Source organism: Falco rusticolus, chromosome 1 (genome assembly GCF_015220075.1).
Source record: "Falco rusticolus isolate bFalRus1 chromosome 1, bFalRus1.pri, whole genome shotgun sequence".
NCBI lineage: Eukaryota > Metazoa > Chordata > Aves > Falconiformes > Falconidae > Falco > Falco rusticolus.
In genome coordinates this window covers 21,878,888-21,895,484 of record NC_051187.1, presented here as the reverse complement: position 1 = coordinate 21,895,484, position 16,597 = coordinate 21,878,888, and the positions used below count along the sequence as shown (strand labels likewise).

The 16,597-nt window shown below is 41.4% G+C and overlaps 1 protein-coding gene across 7 annotated transcripts in view; it reads left to right on the top strand.

Annotated features, from left to right (window-relative positions):
* The window catches only part of CUX1 (cut like homeobox 1), a 281,213-nt gene that overhangs the window by 131,448 nt on the left and 133,168 nt on the right, over nucleotides 1-16,597 (top strand). For all 7 annotated transcript variants that reach the window (XM_037375047.1, XM_037375045.1, XM_037375048.1 and 4 more), the window contains exons 5-8: nucleotides 8,102-8,239; nucleotides 11,671-11,794; nucleotides 13,757-13,833; nucleotides 14,655-14,721. In XM_037375047.1, coding sequence (XP_037230944.1) covers nucleotides 8,102-8,239; nucleotides 11,671-11,794; nucleotides 13,757-13,833; nucleotides 14,655-14,721 — 406 coding nt within the window. The remainder of the gene's footprint in view (nucleotides 1-8,101; nucleotides 8,240-11,670; nucleotides 11,795-13,756; nucleotides 13,834-14,654; nucleotides 14,722-16,597) is intronic.

The following is a 16,597-nucleotide window of genomic DNA, read 5'->3' as shown; positions in this document are numbered from 1 at the left end:
TAAACCGAAAAGGCTTATATTTCTGCTGCCCCTAACTTTACAAGGGAAATGAATATTCATAACGTGCCTTTTCTCAAGCTTAGAGGGAAAAGAAAACAATATTACAGTGAGTAGTCTTAGGAAACAAAATGAACTTGCTCATGTACAACAGCAGTAGCGCAGACGCCCCCTCAAACAGAGCAGTAGGGTATCTTTCTAAACACACTTGAAAATCTGATAAAATCAGGCAGAAAATTGAGCATAGTTAATACTTGAAAGAATGAAAAGTGATAACCCCCCATGGCTGCAGGCAGTAATTTAGCTTGCGACTATATCCCATCGGAAGACAAAATCCTCCATACTAGACCAGGTAAAAAAAGAGTTGCATAAACATACGAAAAATGCCCCAGTTCTGGAAGCTGGGTCTGCGAGAGAAGTCTGTGCAGTAAAAAATTAGGAACTGTAGACACTGATTTTCCCCAAACTTTTCTGCAGACCTTTGCACAAAGAAATGTCTGAGGTGGGGGTGAGAGGGACAGTTTAAAGTCCAGGCTGCAAACTGGAAATTCTGAGCAGCGTTTTGGTAGGGTCAGCAGCTGCTACCGTTTTATTTTCCAGAATGGTCTGAATCGCATGGGATGCTGCTCCAGCCTTCGGGTAGTCCAGCACTGAGGAATGTAGAAGGAGCTCATAATCACTTCAGCCTCCTTCCCTCTGGGGTTTGAATTCAGAGGCACAGCATAAAATACAATTTTGGATCTGTACTGGATGAATGCACGCTGGTAGGGCATACTGTTAGCATTACATAGTTATTTTCAGATGAAGCACCAAGCCCTGGCCAATTCTCGTCTTTAGTATTCATTCACTTTATCCTTATGTTTTGAAACTGATGTCAAAATAACTAAAAATAGCTCTGTTACCTGCATATGTGGCTTGAAATTGGGCTTGTCTGGTCACATACTTTTTTCTTTCCTTTTTCTTGTTGAATTAATAATTGGATAAATTCCTTTGTAAAAGCTGGAATAAATACTCAAAGGAAGAAATATCCCTAAAGCATACACTTTAAAAAATTTATTGTGTGGTTGTCAAGCCCTATTTTACTTGGTAGGCTGGAGGCACGGAAGAAAGAGGGGAGGTGCAGATAAGGGGAAGGATGCAATGAATAGAAGCAGGAAGAATGTGCCCTAGAAGAGAGATGATATCCCTGTGGGTGCTGGCTGTGTTCACCTGGAGGCTGTAACCACAGCACCCTTTGAAAGCTGTTGCTTCAGGGAACGGAGTTAGAGCAGCCCTAAGCTGGTGACCAGAGCAGTGCTGCGGATTCGGAGCAAAAGGGGCAGACTGTGGTTGTGATGGGCAATATTGGCCTTTCCCTTTCTCGGTTGCAGGAATGTGAACTGGAATTAGAATAAACCCCAGCTTTTGGAGGGTTTAGTGCTAAGTCTATTCAGAAGGTTTTAGGAGAAAGAAGGGATGATTGTGGCAGAAATGCTTTCAAACATAGTGGAAGGTTCATTTTTTCTTTTCATAATCTCAAAGCAGGAGAAATGAAACTTAAAGAGTACAAATGATTTGCTGTAACTGTCCTTTGCTTTGCACTGAGCTCAGTGTGCAAGCAGTAAATTCCAGTGTCTTCAGCCATTATTAGAATATTAATGATCAAATTGGAGCATTTTCACTTGCAGTGGCTTTTTTTGTAGCTCATTAGGTCCTTTTTCAGCTGACAGTGCCATAAAATAGTGAATCACCTATTATACATACCCCACTTCTAATATTAAAAACTTTTCTGATGATTTATTTTGCTAACTCCCTTGAAAATACAGGGAACTGCAGTGCAGTTCATTAAGGAGTCAATCATTTACTCTGCCTTATATGACTTTTTTGGATGCTAGGGTAGAGATGTATCTCATAAGCTGGGGCAGGGCCAGAGCATCTTTCCAGCAGTAGCCATTCTAGAATTGGTGGATAAATAAAGGATGTTTTTAAATAATAGCCCACAAGATCTAAGAACCACATTCTGGCAAAGGGATCTATATGGTTGCGGTCAAATTGACTATAAACCATCTCGCATCATTTCACTTAACCCTGCAAGCCTTGGAGAGTGCTGCCACGGAGAACTTCTGTGGTGATTAATGGGGAGGAGAGGCGCCGGTTTGCTGCGACTTCTCCCGTCCCCATACGGAGGGGTCGCATCAGGATTGCTTTGCTGCTTTCAGAGGTCAGCAGAACTGGGGATTCTGCTTTTTTGCTGGTAAGGAAAATGACAATCCCTCACCCTCTTGTGGGCACATACCCTGGCAGCAGGAGCGTGAGGAGAACGCTGTAAAAAAAATGGAGGGAAAAACAAAAGGAAGGGAGAGATCCCAGTCCTGCAGGATGGGGGAGTAAGAAAATATGTTTAATTCGTGATTGAAAGAAGAATCTTTTCATGTTTTTTATGAAGTGAGGAGTTGGAGAGATGATGAGCTTTGTTTCAAACGGGATTACGGCTATAACTCTTCTGTCCCTGGGCTACCAGAGTCATAGGGGAAAAGGAGGAAAGCTATCATTTATTCCATGAAATCTTTGTCTCAGTCTCTCTAGGCTATTTCAATTTACCCCTGAAATTTCTGGGGAATAATTAATGAATTAATTAACTATGCTGTGAGGTGTTTGAATATTCAAAAGCTACAATGTAATTATTAGTTTTTTCTAAAACACACTTTCAGGTTATTTTCAGATACGCCGCCTCCCAAGCAAGCACTCGGTGTATCCCAAGCTGATAGAGCTTCATCCTGCTCATCCTGGACCAGAGCCGGTTCTCCGGGAGAGCCGGCCGTCTGCATTGAGAAAGTCAAAAACTTCTCGTGTTTTGCGGCGACAGCAGGGCTGAACTTTGTAAAAAGTTCAATCACATTAATGAAGTTGTGATAGGGAGGATTCCCCCCCCCCCCTTATCATTTCGTGTGGGCGTTTTGTGAGCGATCACTGGGGCGGCTTTGCTTACAATGGGGTTTAGGCAACAGAAACACAGGCTTGTTGAAAGAAATGCATTGCCTCCGATGAATTATTTTTAGATCCGAACCTTAGGAAACACATTTCCAGCGATATAAAATATTAATTGCCCCTGTAGCTCTGGCGCTGTTTCATAACTCGCTTTCTTAACGTTTCAGGCCTGTGACAAAGAGGGAGGAGGGGACTAAGGAAAAGTCCTTTGTTTTGGAAAAGTCTCTCCAGGAGCTCCATTTTAAGATGAACACGTTTTTGTAAAAATAAGCCGAAGAGCGAGCCGGCCGACCCGGGCGGGGTGTGTGTGTGTGTGTGTGTGTGTGTGTGCCGCAGCACCTGGCGCGGGCCTGAGCGTCGCCCCGTAGCGGGCAGGACTGCGGCGGCGCGGGAGCGGGCTCGGCTGGGCTCGGGCTGGGCTCCGGCTGGGCTCGGCCGCCGCCGGGCGCCGCTGCGGGGCTGCCTCCCGCTCCGGGCCGGGCGATCCAGGCCGCGCTTTGCCGCTCTCCCCCCCGGGCCGGTGCCCGCCGCGGGGTCCGGGGCTGGGGCAGCGCCTGTCGCTGCGGCCGGGCCGGGCCCGGGCGCTCCCAGGTGCGTCCCTCGGGGAGGCTCCGGCTGAGCGGCGCGGCTCTGAAAAACTTCTATGTGCTGTGTATATATATACCCACACGTACACGGAGGGAGCGGGTAATTGGCCACGCTGCTCTGTAAATCGTACGTTTAAACAATGACATAGTTTTTCCACTTCATTTGGCAAATTTTCCTCCCCCCCCCCCCCCCAGCTCCCTGCTAACAGGTTCCATCGGGAGGGAGCGCCGCGGGTGGGGGGGCAGTGGGTCGCCTCTCCCAGCAAACGGCCAAGGGGCTTCAAACGTTAACACCCCCCCCCCCCAGCCTGTCCGCCAAGGTGAGCTTTATCCCCCCTCTCCCTCAATAACGAGGGTGGTCCCAGCATACTCTATATCGAGACAGCTTTTCATCAGTTGCTCATCAGCATGCTAATTGCTGTATGACTAATTATGCCCTGAATTCCAGTTGATTTTCTTAATGAGACAGCTGGGTTAATTATGTAATCGTATGATTACATTAGCCTAGAGTGCCCTGGCGAAAAGTAACGCAGGCAGGAGCGTGATGTCATCGGGCGAGCAGCGCACAAGGGGGTGCATTCATTGCTGCCTAATGACAGGGGAGGGCAACGGTACCCACAGTGCTCTTTGTGTAAACACTTAGATTGAATTATTAAGATCTGTGTCTTTTTTCCAGCTCGTGGAATGAGGGAGGAATGGGTGGGTTTTGTTTGTTTTGTTGGTTGGGTTTGTTTTTTGTTTTTTTTTAAGGCAACTCACTTTGGAAAATTTGGCCGGTCATCGATAGTCTTGGGTTTGAGCTCTTGGGTTGAGGTTGGGTTTCATCGGAGCAGCGTGGGGTTGCGGGTGGTGAGGTGCTCATGCAAGTGCACCGTTTTGGTGAAATCCCACTTTGCATTGCTTTTAAAATTGTTCGTAAAAGGTGTAGTTCACATGCATAAGCAGCAGCAGCAAAAAAAAAAAAAGTGGCTCTCTTGCACTGCTATTCAAAAAAGATTTATCATCAGGGCATGTATATAGTGCGAGAACAGTCTGAGAGGTGTTGCTGCAGCTGTGTTGCTCCACCGTGTTTGATGTGAAGTATTAACTGCTGTAAAAAAATATGCTACGTTAAATTTTTTTTGTGTCTGCGTTCACCGAGAACTGTCCATCCACCTCCTTTGTGAGGATGAAAGCTCGTCTGCAAGGGGGACCCGGTGTGGTATGTCACAGCAGCGAGCACAGGGATGTGCTCAGAGCTTCTTGTGAAACGTCACTGAAAGGCAATTCGTTGGGAAGTAAAGGCAGGAGCAGGCTTTGCAGATACTGGTTTTAAATACAGTGGGTAACGGTTTCTCCTGTGTAGATGGAGGAAGCATTATCAGGGATCAGATCCAGGTGTGCCAGGCTGCATAGAAACATGTGATGCAAAGGGGCTTCTTTGTGGGTCTGGGATGCAACAAGTGGATTAGGAAAGTAGAACAGAATAGGAAGCAGCAACAGAAAGAAATCCACCACATATAGTATAAAAATTGGCATCTCAGTTTAGCCTTAGACAATGATCCGGCAAAACCCTTTTTCGAGTTCTGGGTGATCAGATTCCTTTTACCAATTTTCTCATTTCTTTTTTATCTTGCGCCTGGCAGGGATTCTGAACTCTTGCAAGCTAGAGAAGATTCAAACCAAGAGAATAATTTGTAATGAGTCTTTTCACATTTAAGTGTTAAGTGACTTGATTTTTTTGTCTTTTACAGACTTTAGAAAGGGCATTTCTTTCTTTGCCTTTCTCCATAAGCTAGTGCCACTTGATTTTTTTTGAAATGAGTACGTCTGTTGTTTGTGTAACGAATTGAGAGTTTTGGTCCATTGCTTGTTTAAAAATTCAGTGACCTCCTGTTAAATGACATGAAACATACTTTGTAAGTCTGGTTAATATAAAAAGGTATGCTTTTTCATGCGTGCATATGTTGGGAAAAGGAGAGTATTTTTATTTATTTTTAAATCCACTCCACTCAGGTAAGGAAAAAGTCATTCCAAGTATGTGTTTTATACTTGTTTCAGTTGCATTGGTGTTTATAAATACTTCAGAAATTGAGGGAATTTAGGTTTTTTGAGATTAAAGAGCATGTTGGAGCTTGCCATGAGAAATGAAGTATTTCTCCACCCAAAATGTCTCGGTCATTTTATTGTCATGCAATGATCAGTTTTCTTTAATGCAGTTTATAAAAATTAAGTCAAAGAGGTGCTTCAGCCATGGGGTTTTTTTACCTGTCCTTAAGCAGTATTTAGTGGCTGCAGGCCATTCGTCCTTCAGATAGGCTCTAGTGAAGTTTGAAGTTTAATGCACAGAGACTGTTTTTACATTTTGTTTGTTCTGCCACAGTTTTGCTACTTGAACATTAACCTTTAATAGAGCTAAATTAAATATACATGTCCTGATGAATAATTATGAGATTGCAAGCATTTTCATTTTGTCCATAAAGCTTCTCAGGGACTGCAAATTTGACTACAGGTTTAGTCATTATTCACTTTATAAGGTCCAAATTATTGTTGTCTTTTAATTCTTTACTGATCCTAAATATAAAAAGCCCTGTGTGTTTGGAGCAAAATACCTCTCGTGGGTGTCCCAGCTTTTTACAATGGGCACGTTAAAAGGAGGGGGGAAAAGTACACCCACAATTTTGTAAAATTCAGTATCTTTTATTGTGGCATTTTAACACAATTTTATAGAAATATCATAGCTGAAGCTAAAGATCCCTGCCTGATATGTTTTGTGGTTCCTGTAACAATTTAAGACATGGATAGATTGAGGCAATCCAGCCTTTCTTTATGTTCAGCAGATGAGTGTCTGGGGCTAGCTCTTTTGGAGAAGTGCTGAGCTGCAGAAGTGTGACAAAACGGTCATTCCAGATAAAGGTCGGCAGACCTACATGGGAGAAGGGTGATGTTGTGACAGCCCGTACCGTAATTGGACCATGCATAAATATTGCAGGGCCTTTAACTCGTGCTACTGCTGTGACTTAAACTTTATATTTAATTCCTTACCTGTACCCCCTGTCTCTGCCACAATAACATTTTAAGTTTGATTTATTATAAATATTTTAATACAGATAATAATAACGAAAAGTATTTGGCCTAAAAAGCATAAATGAAAAAGCTATGTAGTCATAAACTATGTATGTACAGAGAACAGATGACAAGCAACCTAGATTTTGTATTATGAACAGGGTAATGCCATAAGCTGTTGAAGAACCGAAGTAACAAAATGCAGCAGGCTGCTACTTATAATGTCTCTGAGCTCAACATAACCCAGTACTATTCTTTTATAAACTATGAAACAACGCTGGCATATTGAAAAAACACACAGGCTTATGCTTAATGTGTTAACAGAGGTACAATAGACTTATTATGTGTTTCCAGAGACTGAGGGTGGTCTGAAAAATTAATGACTGTGGTGGTTGAAAATTAAGTGAACTCCCTAATATATACTGTTGTTGATCCACTGAGTTTGGTGTTTAGCATTCCTCAACAGGAGACTAAATCTTTGCAGCCATTTCACAAGAGATGCTGGCGCCCATAACAGTAGTGTATTCAATAATCTTTTATAAGTCCATCGGACTCCAGCATTTTCCTATTCTGACTGGAAAGAAGTCCCAGAATAAATCAGACGTGCACACATCAGGTGTGTGCTAAGGACTGTCTTTAGCAGGAGACGAACGTCACAGAATTGATACTGAGAGGACTTTCAAAATAATTTCTAGTTCCTGTTTGATCGGTAGTATAAGATAAAGAGGGCACAAGAGTCACAAAACCCAAGGTTCAAGGAATTAATTACATCCATACAATATTTCTGGTTACTGTTGATCTGCTTATTAGAAAACTATAGCTCAGATCTCCATAATCAAATAACCTGTTTGAGCTCAGCTATGCAGGATGGCACAATTTGCTTTAGAAATTCACTCTCACAGAAGCAGACATATGTGAGGGACACTAGCTGTCAGTGAGCCGTGCAGTTCAGTTCCTTTTTACCTAAAAATTCTCATTTTGCCAACAAAAACTTGGAACTTAAGACTCTCACACACCTTCTTATCATGGCTGCCTGCACCCAGGGATGCTGCCCTGTGGATTAATGCCAGGATGAGGGCGGCATGCCCCAATTTTATAGAGTCACAGAAGGGTTTGGGTTGGAAGGGACCTTAAAGACCACCTAGTGCCACCCCCTGCCACGGGCAGGGACCCCTTCTACCAGCCCAGGCTGCTCCCAGCCCCGTCCAGCCTGGCCTTGGGCACTGCCAGGGATGGGGCACCCACAGCTGCTCTGGGCAGCCTGGGCCGGCGCCTTGCCACCCACACAGTGAAAAATTCCTTCCTAATATCTAATCTAAATCTGCCCTCTTTCAGTTTAAAGCCATCACCCCTTGTCCTATCGCTACATGCCCTTGTAAAAAGCCCCTCTCCAGCTTTCCTCTCGGCCCCTTCAGGTACTGGAAGGTGCTGTAAGGTCTCTGAAATGCTCGAGCTGCAGAAGTGTTCCTGTTGTCTTACATTTTATTTTACTGTTTCTTTACCAGATCCAGTTCCAGCCTTGGACTTAGGACAGCAGCTTCAGCTGAAGGTTCAACGTATGCACGATATTGAAACAGAGAACCAGAAACTTAGGGAAACTCTAGAGGAATACAATAAAGAATTCGCCGAGGTGAAAAATCAGGGTAGGTTGTAAACATATTCTTTTATCAGCTTTTAATACTTAATGAAATTTGAACACAGGGATTAAATTCGGTTTTGTTTCTTACAGGCAGGTCTGACAGTAGCATGGAAATTCAGTAAAGAAAGTATAATAGTCTATTATAGCTACTTTGTGTTTATGTGTATAGATAGGATTTTGGGTAGACTCTGGTGTTCTGTAAAAGTTTTGTCTTCTGTAACACCAAGTCAGAGAACGGGGCTGGTATTCTGAATATTTGGTTGTAGCCTTCAGCACTACCTGAAAATTACACCCCTGAATGAAGTTATATGTAGACGTTTTATGAGAGTTGGTGCTACTACTGGTATCAAACTGAGTGTGGTGGTGGGTAATTGTAGTACATACATTGTACGCAGACAAACACAAAAATCCAGTATTTTGTACACACATACAAATCTCTACACAATGGAACTTCTTCTGTACTGTGTTTTTCCTTATCTAAATCTAAAATGTGTTATTGGAGTACGTTCAGCGTACATCCTTTATATTTACTGTAGAGACTATCCATAGAACAATGTAAATGAAGCTAATACCATTTAATTATTTAAGTAAGTTTTAATGCGACTGGAGCACATGAAAATACACAAAAATCTCAGTGAAACTTAAAGCCTGTTGTCTTTAAGACTTGAATTTTTTTGTGCTTCAGAAGAAAGTTTCCTGCACCAGGAAACAAAATTTGCTCACTTGTACGTACACCTACTTGCCTGTACATGGGACTTTCCATTTCCATGTTTAACACTCAGTTCTGCATGGTAGAAAGGTAAATTATCTAGGCATTTGGGAAAACAGAGATTTATTTATTTTTTTTAATAACATGTAACTGTTGTGCCCAAGTGGGTAACACTTGAAAGCTGCATTTGCAACTAATTTGGTTCTGGTACATCTCACTTTCAGCAGAAGGAGCGTATATGCAGTTACATATTTTGTTTTAACGTAGAGGGTGTGACCTGTGGAGAGGACAGGTATCAGCATGCAAGGATTCGGGCTGGACTGCAGAAGATGTCATGTGGGAGCTGTAATGCTTTAAGCCCGACAGTATTTTTGTTGGAAATGCACAATAATTGCAGTTCACTGTGCAGAGTTTTCCTCAGGCTGTGCATCCTGTATGTGCAGGCATGACACAGAGGTTCATCCCAGAAAGTGGAAGAAATCTTGACTTCCAGAGTTTTTTGCTGTAACCACTCATAAACTGGCATTTTTTATTTTCCCTGGTGTGCACTAACTTTATTTCTGTTTTGCCACTGTAGTCTTGGCGTTGTTTTTCACTCCAGTGCAATAGTTTTACACTCTGTTTCAAACAGGGATTAATAAGATATCCAGGGAAAAGCCTGTTGTTAGCTAAGGGTGCTTTGATCAGCTAATCTCTTTGTTTGGAGGGCTGTGTGCAAGCTATACGGTGCCTGGAAGAACTTCTTCCAAAACTGGTATAAATGGCATTGGCTAACAAGCTTTAGCTGACCTGAACAGTGAAGAAGGCACTTAGTTCTTCAAGCTATGTAAAGGATTAAGCTGTGCTTGTCCAGCACATCTATTGTTAGGTTCCTAAACACACAACCACATTTTGTTACAAAAGTCGTATTTTTCCCCCTGTATTTGTGCACTTCTTGTATTCATTTTCAGAGGGTTATTTTTCCTTTTAAAATGAAACATTCAAACTTTGTCAAGATGCAGCTGTATGCATTTCTGTGAGATTATTTTGCTTTCTGCTTCTCCACATACCTGAATGCTTTTGTAGATTTATGTCTAAAAATACCTGGAGCAAAGGTGTCTCCAGTACAAAAAGTACATCCTTTGTACGTATGAATGAGCATCCTTTTGTCTGTGTGGAGAAGCATCCTTCGCTTATTCAGGAAAAGCTCGGAATTTGTATTACTTCCCAGATCTCAGAGAAGAATTTCCCTTTGCTTTTTTTTTTTTTTTTTTTTTTAAAGTTACATGTCCTTTTCACGTCCTATTACTCAGTAATGAGCCTCATCTGATTTTTGTGTGGCTAGCAAAAATCTGCGCCTTCATTCAAAAGTAGCTGGTTTGCTGGCAATCATGTTACCACTCTTCTCCCCTTTTTTGGTGGTCAAAGTGACCCAAGCTGCCTTTGGTGTAATTCCCAGACAGTGGACCTTGTCACTAGCTTTCTACTGTCTGGCTTTACAGTTCTCTAGTCAAGTTTAAAACTCTAGGCTTTGAAAGGATTGTGGACGGGTTTGTGTGATCTTACTGAGATATTTTTCCCCCAAGTCTGTAGGCTTTGCTTTCTGTAGCAGAGTTTGTCTTTCAGATGTTTCTGCAGAAAGAGAAACTTTTTATGTCCAAAGGTACTTTTTCTTAAGGTGTTGTTAATAGCATCTGTTAATAAGCTGATGTCTTTAAACCACTGCATCTCTGTGTAAGTACATCGAAATGTATTGCTAGCTGCGAGTCTTCTGGCAGTCTAACGCTTTTTCCAAATTCCATTATTGTTACAAAGCATACTCTGGTGAATGTCCTGCTTTTCCTCTTAGGAGCCCTATAAGGATTCAGTCCTTCCCTGTGGGTGGGATCAAAGGGCTTTCACGTAGGAACAGAGCAGGGCACACCAGAAGATGCTGTCCTGTGGCTGTTACAGCTGCGCCGTAACTCTGCGGGTTTATGCGTCTTCTCTCATCCATTACCAGACATAATAAATGCAAGATAACTTCTTTTTCTGAGAGCAGGGTTTCTGCGAATACCCTGGAAGGCTGCAAGTGCACTCAGGAAGTTACAATAGTTAATGCTTGTGTGTAAAACCCGGTGTCGATGACAAGGCAGTTAGAGCAACTAGAATATGAAGGGCTCCAGAGTGTCTGTTGACTCTGATCTACTGTTAATACAGCAGTTAAATCTTAACTGCCATATTTTTCATCAGTTGTGAAGTAGAACGTAGCTGTACCCCAGATATGTGTTCAATTAGTGTTAGACTGCATCTGTGCATGAACCATAGTAAAACTGCCTCTTTTTACATGAGCACAGTTATATGAATTAACTGTCCTATGTGTAAACGCGTACTTAAACCTACACTGGGACTTTATTAATCTCCACTCAGCAGTGAGCTATTTTGAGACTAGTCAATAAGGTGATATTATATTTTACAATTGATTTTTTTTTCCTTCTTTTTTTTTTAAAAAAAAGTCACATTAGAGGAACCTTCTTTGCTCCACTTTCCAGCAAACTCCATTGATCCTTCTCAACCTAAACACTTAAAGTTCAATTTAACATTTAGGGAGTAAAAGGTCTCCAAAGGGACTCATATCCATTGATTTTGTGTCAGAGTTGAAGAGCTAAAGTTTAAAACACACTGAGCCTACAGGGTAAAGAAAGCCTTGTGTTGTGGAACCACGTGGAGCTGTGTAAACTCATTCTTCCCTTATTGTTTTTCTGTAGAGGTTACAATAAAAGCACTTAAAGAGAAAATCCGAGAATATGAACAGACCCTGAAGAACCAAGCGGAGAATATAGCCCTTGAAAAAGAACAAAAGTTACAAAATGATTTCGCGGAGAAGGAGAGGTGAGTGTGCATGTGCGCATCTCTAGGTATTGTAGAGGAGGAGAGATGTATTTTTCTGTTTAATCTTCCCACCCAGGGCTCTGTCTTCAGCGTACCGAGACAGCTCATATATTGAGCAATTCTGGCGATTTATGCGTTTGACACGGAATCATTTGATACTCAACTTCACACAGAAAAACAATTGTGAAAGTGTGGAAGTAAAACGAGGACAGATTGTTTCTTTGCAGTAGTGTTGTGTGTGGGGTGTCGTGTCAGAAGGTGCAAACCTGCTTTTATTCTTCACTAGCTGGATTGTCCTTTGTGACACTAATCTTTCTCCATTAGCCGACAGTGTAATTCAGTCTGCTGTGTCCGCTTTGTGTGTCACAGTACCGTTGTACAATCTGTACAGCCCTGAGCTGGTTTAAGATGAAACACTGTACCCAAGAGCCTGGGTAAAAGATACATCACCCCTGCTCCTGCGGTAATGTCTAAGAGAGGGGATGTGTTCCTGAATTATCCTGAGAAGGTTTGCATATTCCTACATGTCAAAATTAAGAAGTATTTTAAATATTTATTATTGATATTTGGAAGCATCTTGGATGCATTCCTAGTCTTTTGCAAAGGAGCAGGGCATGTTTGATTCCTGTAGGTCGGTGGGCAAACAAATCAGGCAGGACAAGACCAAGGGTCTTCAGAGGGAGTTCTTTCAGGCTGCGTTCCCTACCTTCAGAATTTATTTCTCCGCAATAACACTAAAGCTATAATACATTCCGCATAGTGTGGAAGCCCTTCTGTTTACATGTGCTTTTTTAGTTGGTGAGTTGTTTGTTTAAATTCAGGTCTGAGTGGGAAGAATTTGCGGGTGAATGCAAAGCTTTTTTAAATCCATCAATATTTGTGGTTACTTTTTGATAAGTAGCATGTAAGCAGTGGCTTTAACAAGTTCAATTTAGATGTGCTTAAAAAGAAAATAAAATGGGAGGTCATGGAATGCACATAAAAGCATGTGTAAGAGAGGTTTTGAGTTCTCCGAGTCTATAATTTGGTATGAAGGGAACTGACACACATTTCTTGCTATAAATAGTTGTTAACCTGGTCAGCAGTGTTGGAGAATAAATTTCTGCACCTATGGCATGCAAGTAGGATGCTGGTAGTTTCATAAGCCGTTTCACAATTCTGAAATCTGCAGAATATCTTAAAAGCAATGTCATAAAAAGCAGCAACTCCTGGGAGATGTTGGAGCAACTCCCTTTCGAAGATGAGTTTTATAACTCCTGTAGTCTAGCCTTTAGCAAAGAGCATAGTGACTGTATGGCAAAATGATGTTAAAATGTGTATGACTGACACAAACAAGAAAATAGTGCCTGTGGACATATGAAATGTGAGCATATTAAATGTTTGCTCATGTTATATAGAAAATATCAATGTGAGATTTGTTTTGAAATATGTGTATTTTTTTAAAGAGCAGCTAATAATATTACTGCATTTGGCATCCATTACAGCTATGATGAAACAGCTGCCGCATCTATTCACCATATCAGTTATGGCAACAAATTTTTTCGTTATGACAGTAAAATGGAAATGTATCATTCTTCTTGTACTAACTTTGTACAACAGAGGGTGCTTAGTGACAATTTTCTTAATGTGTGTGACATTTCCAAAACAAATTATGCTCAAGAAAACCTTCCACTAAAGTTGTCATTTATATAGCAGTCAACTCTTGTATAATGTTCACAGCTTATGTTATGCGGTGGCTACACTGTTAAAATTTTAATAAGTGGGACTGCAAAGTATGAACAGTATTGCAGTGTGACATGATTTATGGGTCCCATTGAAGCACCTTGTAGTCTGTGTGGTGTTGTCAGTTGTCTGATTACATTCGAAACATTTAATCACTCTATCTTCCAAATTTGCAAAATACAGATAAGTTGTTTAACATGATTATGAGCTCTCTTCTCACCTCTTCTGTTCCCTTTATAGAAAATTGCAGGAGACACAGATGTCGACAGCCTCGAAGCTGGAAGAAGCTGAACACAAAGTTCAAGCTTTGCAAACAGGTTTGGCATCGCTATTCTGACCTATACCAATGATCAGGCTGGAGGTGAGAGGATGGAGATCATTAAATGTATCAGGACTGTGTGTGAACCGGCTCTTGCAAGTGCAGAGAGATCCAGCAGAGCTGGAACGTGCTTTGTGAATTGGAGCTTCTTTTGGGCTCCACACCTTAAGTGAACACGCTTGTGTTGCAGCCAGTCTGTTGGTAAATACAGCGGACGTGGCCAAGCATGAAGCGCGTATAGCGACAGAGCATCGCCGCAGTTAAAGCGGGTCATGGAGCTTGTCATCCATGTTGTGTTTTGCTCTGGTTTCACACATTTCTGAACTATGATAGATACACGCAGTGATCTGCGTTCAGTATGAACCCGGTAGAATGTCTACCAGTGTGTCTGGCCTATTGCCTACGACTTGGTTGCCATTAATTTTCAGCTCTGCATACTTACAGATTCCAGGTCTGGACACATTTGGGGTTTTTTGCTGTAAGAACACAAGAAATTTTATTCTTTGAATTACTGCAATAAATATTTCAAATTAGTAGGCAGTTTAGCCAGCTTAAATAGAAAACAGTAATGTCTAGCTTTGTTAAGTAGAAACTGGGAATTTTTACCCTGTAAAAGAAATACCGTAAGAAAATGTGAAAAATCAGAAGCTGTGTTTTTTCTAAAGTCATAATGGTTTGCCTAGGTAGAAAGATAAAGCAAAGAATTTTTCATCAGGAGGTGTACAGCTTTATTTATGTCTGAATAAAAGAAAAAGGAGTAGTCTTTTTGCTTTTCACTGCTGTTACAGTGCTGTAATGCTTCATGTTTATGCCTTTTAGCCTTGGAAAAAACCAGAACAGAACTATTTGATCTGAAAACAAAATATGATGAAGAAACTACTGCAAAGTAAGATTTCACTGTTTTCTTTCTATGTCTTCCTTCAGGGTATCACTGCTTTTTTTGTTTTGCATCTGTCTGTTGGAGACAGACGAGATGGAAGAGGTTCAGGAGTCCAAATTTGTTGGAAAACATGGTCATAATTTGGCCTCCTATAGAGACATTATTAGTTTTCATATTTTCTTCCACCCAACAAGACATTTTTCCTGGCACACATGCTGCTGCATTCCTGGTTTCGTTCTCAGGTGCTGCATCTATTGTGTATCTCTTGTACTGTGTATCTCTTCTATTTTATTTAGAAATAGGGCAATTTTCAGAAATAAGATTTACTGTGATCTTCCAATCTTGGTCAAAATAAAATTTAGTTTGGTAAAGGATTTCTGTTTCACTCTTAGGCACCCTGGTTCTTTCTGCTTTTGGAGTAGCACTCATCACTTTGTCAAATTCACCCCAAATTACAGAGAGTAGCATTTTTGGCAGATTTTTCTTGTTTCTAAGTAGAACGTGAAGGTAGTCTCAAAAATATATATCCTTGTTGTCTTAATGACTACTGTTTTCAATTAGCCCCTGGTTTTATTAACAATCAGTGCAGGAAACAACAAAAAAGAGACAGACTTCTGCTGGTTTTCTTTGAACCCTTCATATTTAAGGAAAGTTAGTAATGAGAAGGAATTCCCATGTTCAGCAGTATTAAACCCGAGGAGTCATTTCTGTGTGTGGAAATGGGATGGGAAAGAAGAAGCCATTTCAGCTGGATGGCCCTGGCCTGCTGGAAGAGCAAGGGTTGGAAGACGCACATCGCATCCCTGTGCCCACTGCCTGCATACAGCAGAGCCCCAGTGCTTCCACTAGGCAGGTGATGGGGTAAATGAAGGGAAAACTCTTGTTCCTGCCTTTGCCACCCGTTCTGGTATAGGGGAGATGGTAAGGGAAGGCTGCTGGCAGCCTTCGTGTTGGGGCAAGAGAAACCATAGCTTAGGCTTGCCGGGAGCAGTGACATAGTTTTGTTTTTGGCTGTAGGTAAGTGCTTTCTGGTAGGGCTCATGGCAGTCTAGACAATACAGGTTTTTCAAAACCGGTCAAATTGGTGACTAGGTTTAATTTCTTAGCGTGTGGTTCTGCAAGCGGTGAGGATCTGATTCCCCAGTGAAAACACGGGAAACTTGGAGCTTACAAAATTCAGTCCATAGTAGTTAAGAATCAGCGCTTGCAGTTGAAGCACCTTTTACGTCATTCAAGAAAATCTTTTAGGTCAATTTTGGGTTTGCCCTGTAAGTCTGGTTTCCTTTGAGTTCCTTATAAGGTGACCAAAAAGTATTTTTGTTCCCTCATTGATTTCATCCTTCTCGAAGAGACGCATACTAATAAAGTATCTGATGGAGCCTTAAATTACTGCAAATTGCCTTTTTTTTTTTTTTTTCTGCATTTAACTGATGCTGACAGCTCTGTTGCTGTTATCTTGTCTCGCAGTCGCTTCTGTGGGAACAGTCAGAGATCAGGGCTCAGTGGTTGTAGGCACTGAACCTAACAACCCCTCACCCTTTTTAATGTTTTTATTTGCAGTGTTTGCTTCATTTTTTAATACTATTTCCCTAAGTACTGTAATTTATCTTATACTGAGCAAAAGACGGTCTAAAATGTTTGTTTGCATTTCTAATGTGTTTCATTCTTTCAGAGATATTCATGTGGAAATAATTTTAAATGATCTTGAATGTGATTCTTACCTAATACATATAGAATTACGTAAAATTAGTAGCATCTGCAGGAAGTAGAAATTTATTGTGTTCTGTAGCAGAACAATTATGAAGGCTGGGTCTAGAATATAGTGATCATGGAGCTGAATCCTGAAGCAGACATTAAGCATGTACTTTATCTCCCAGACTAA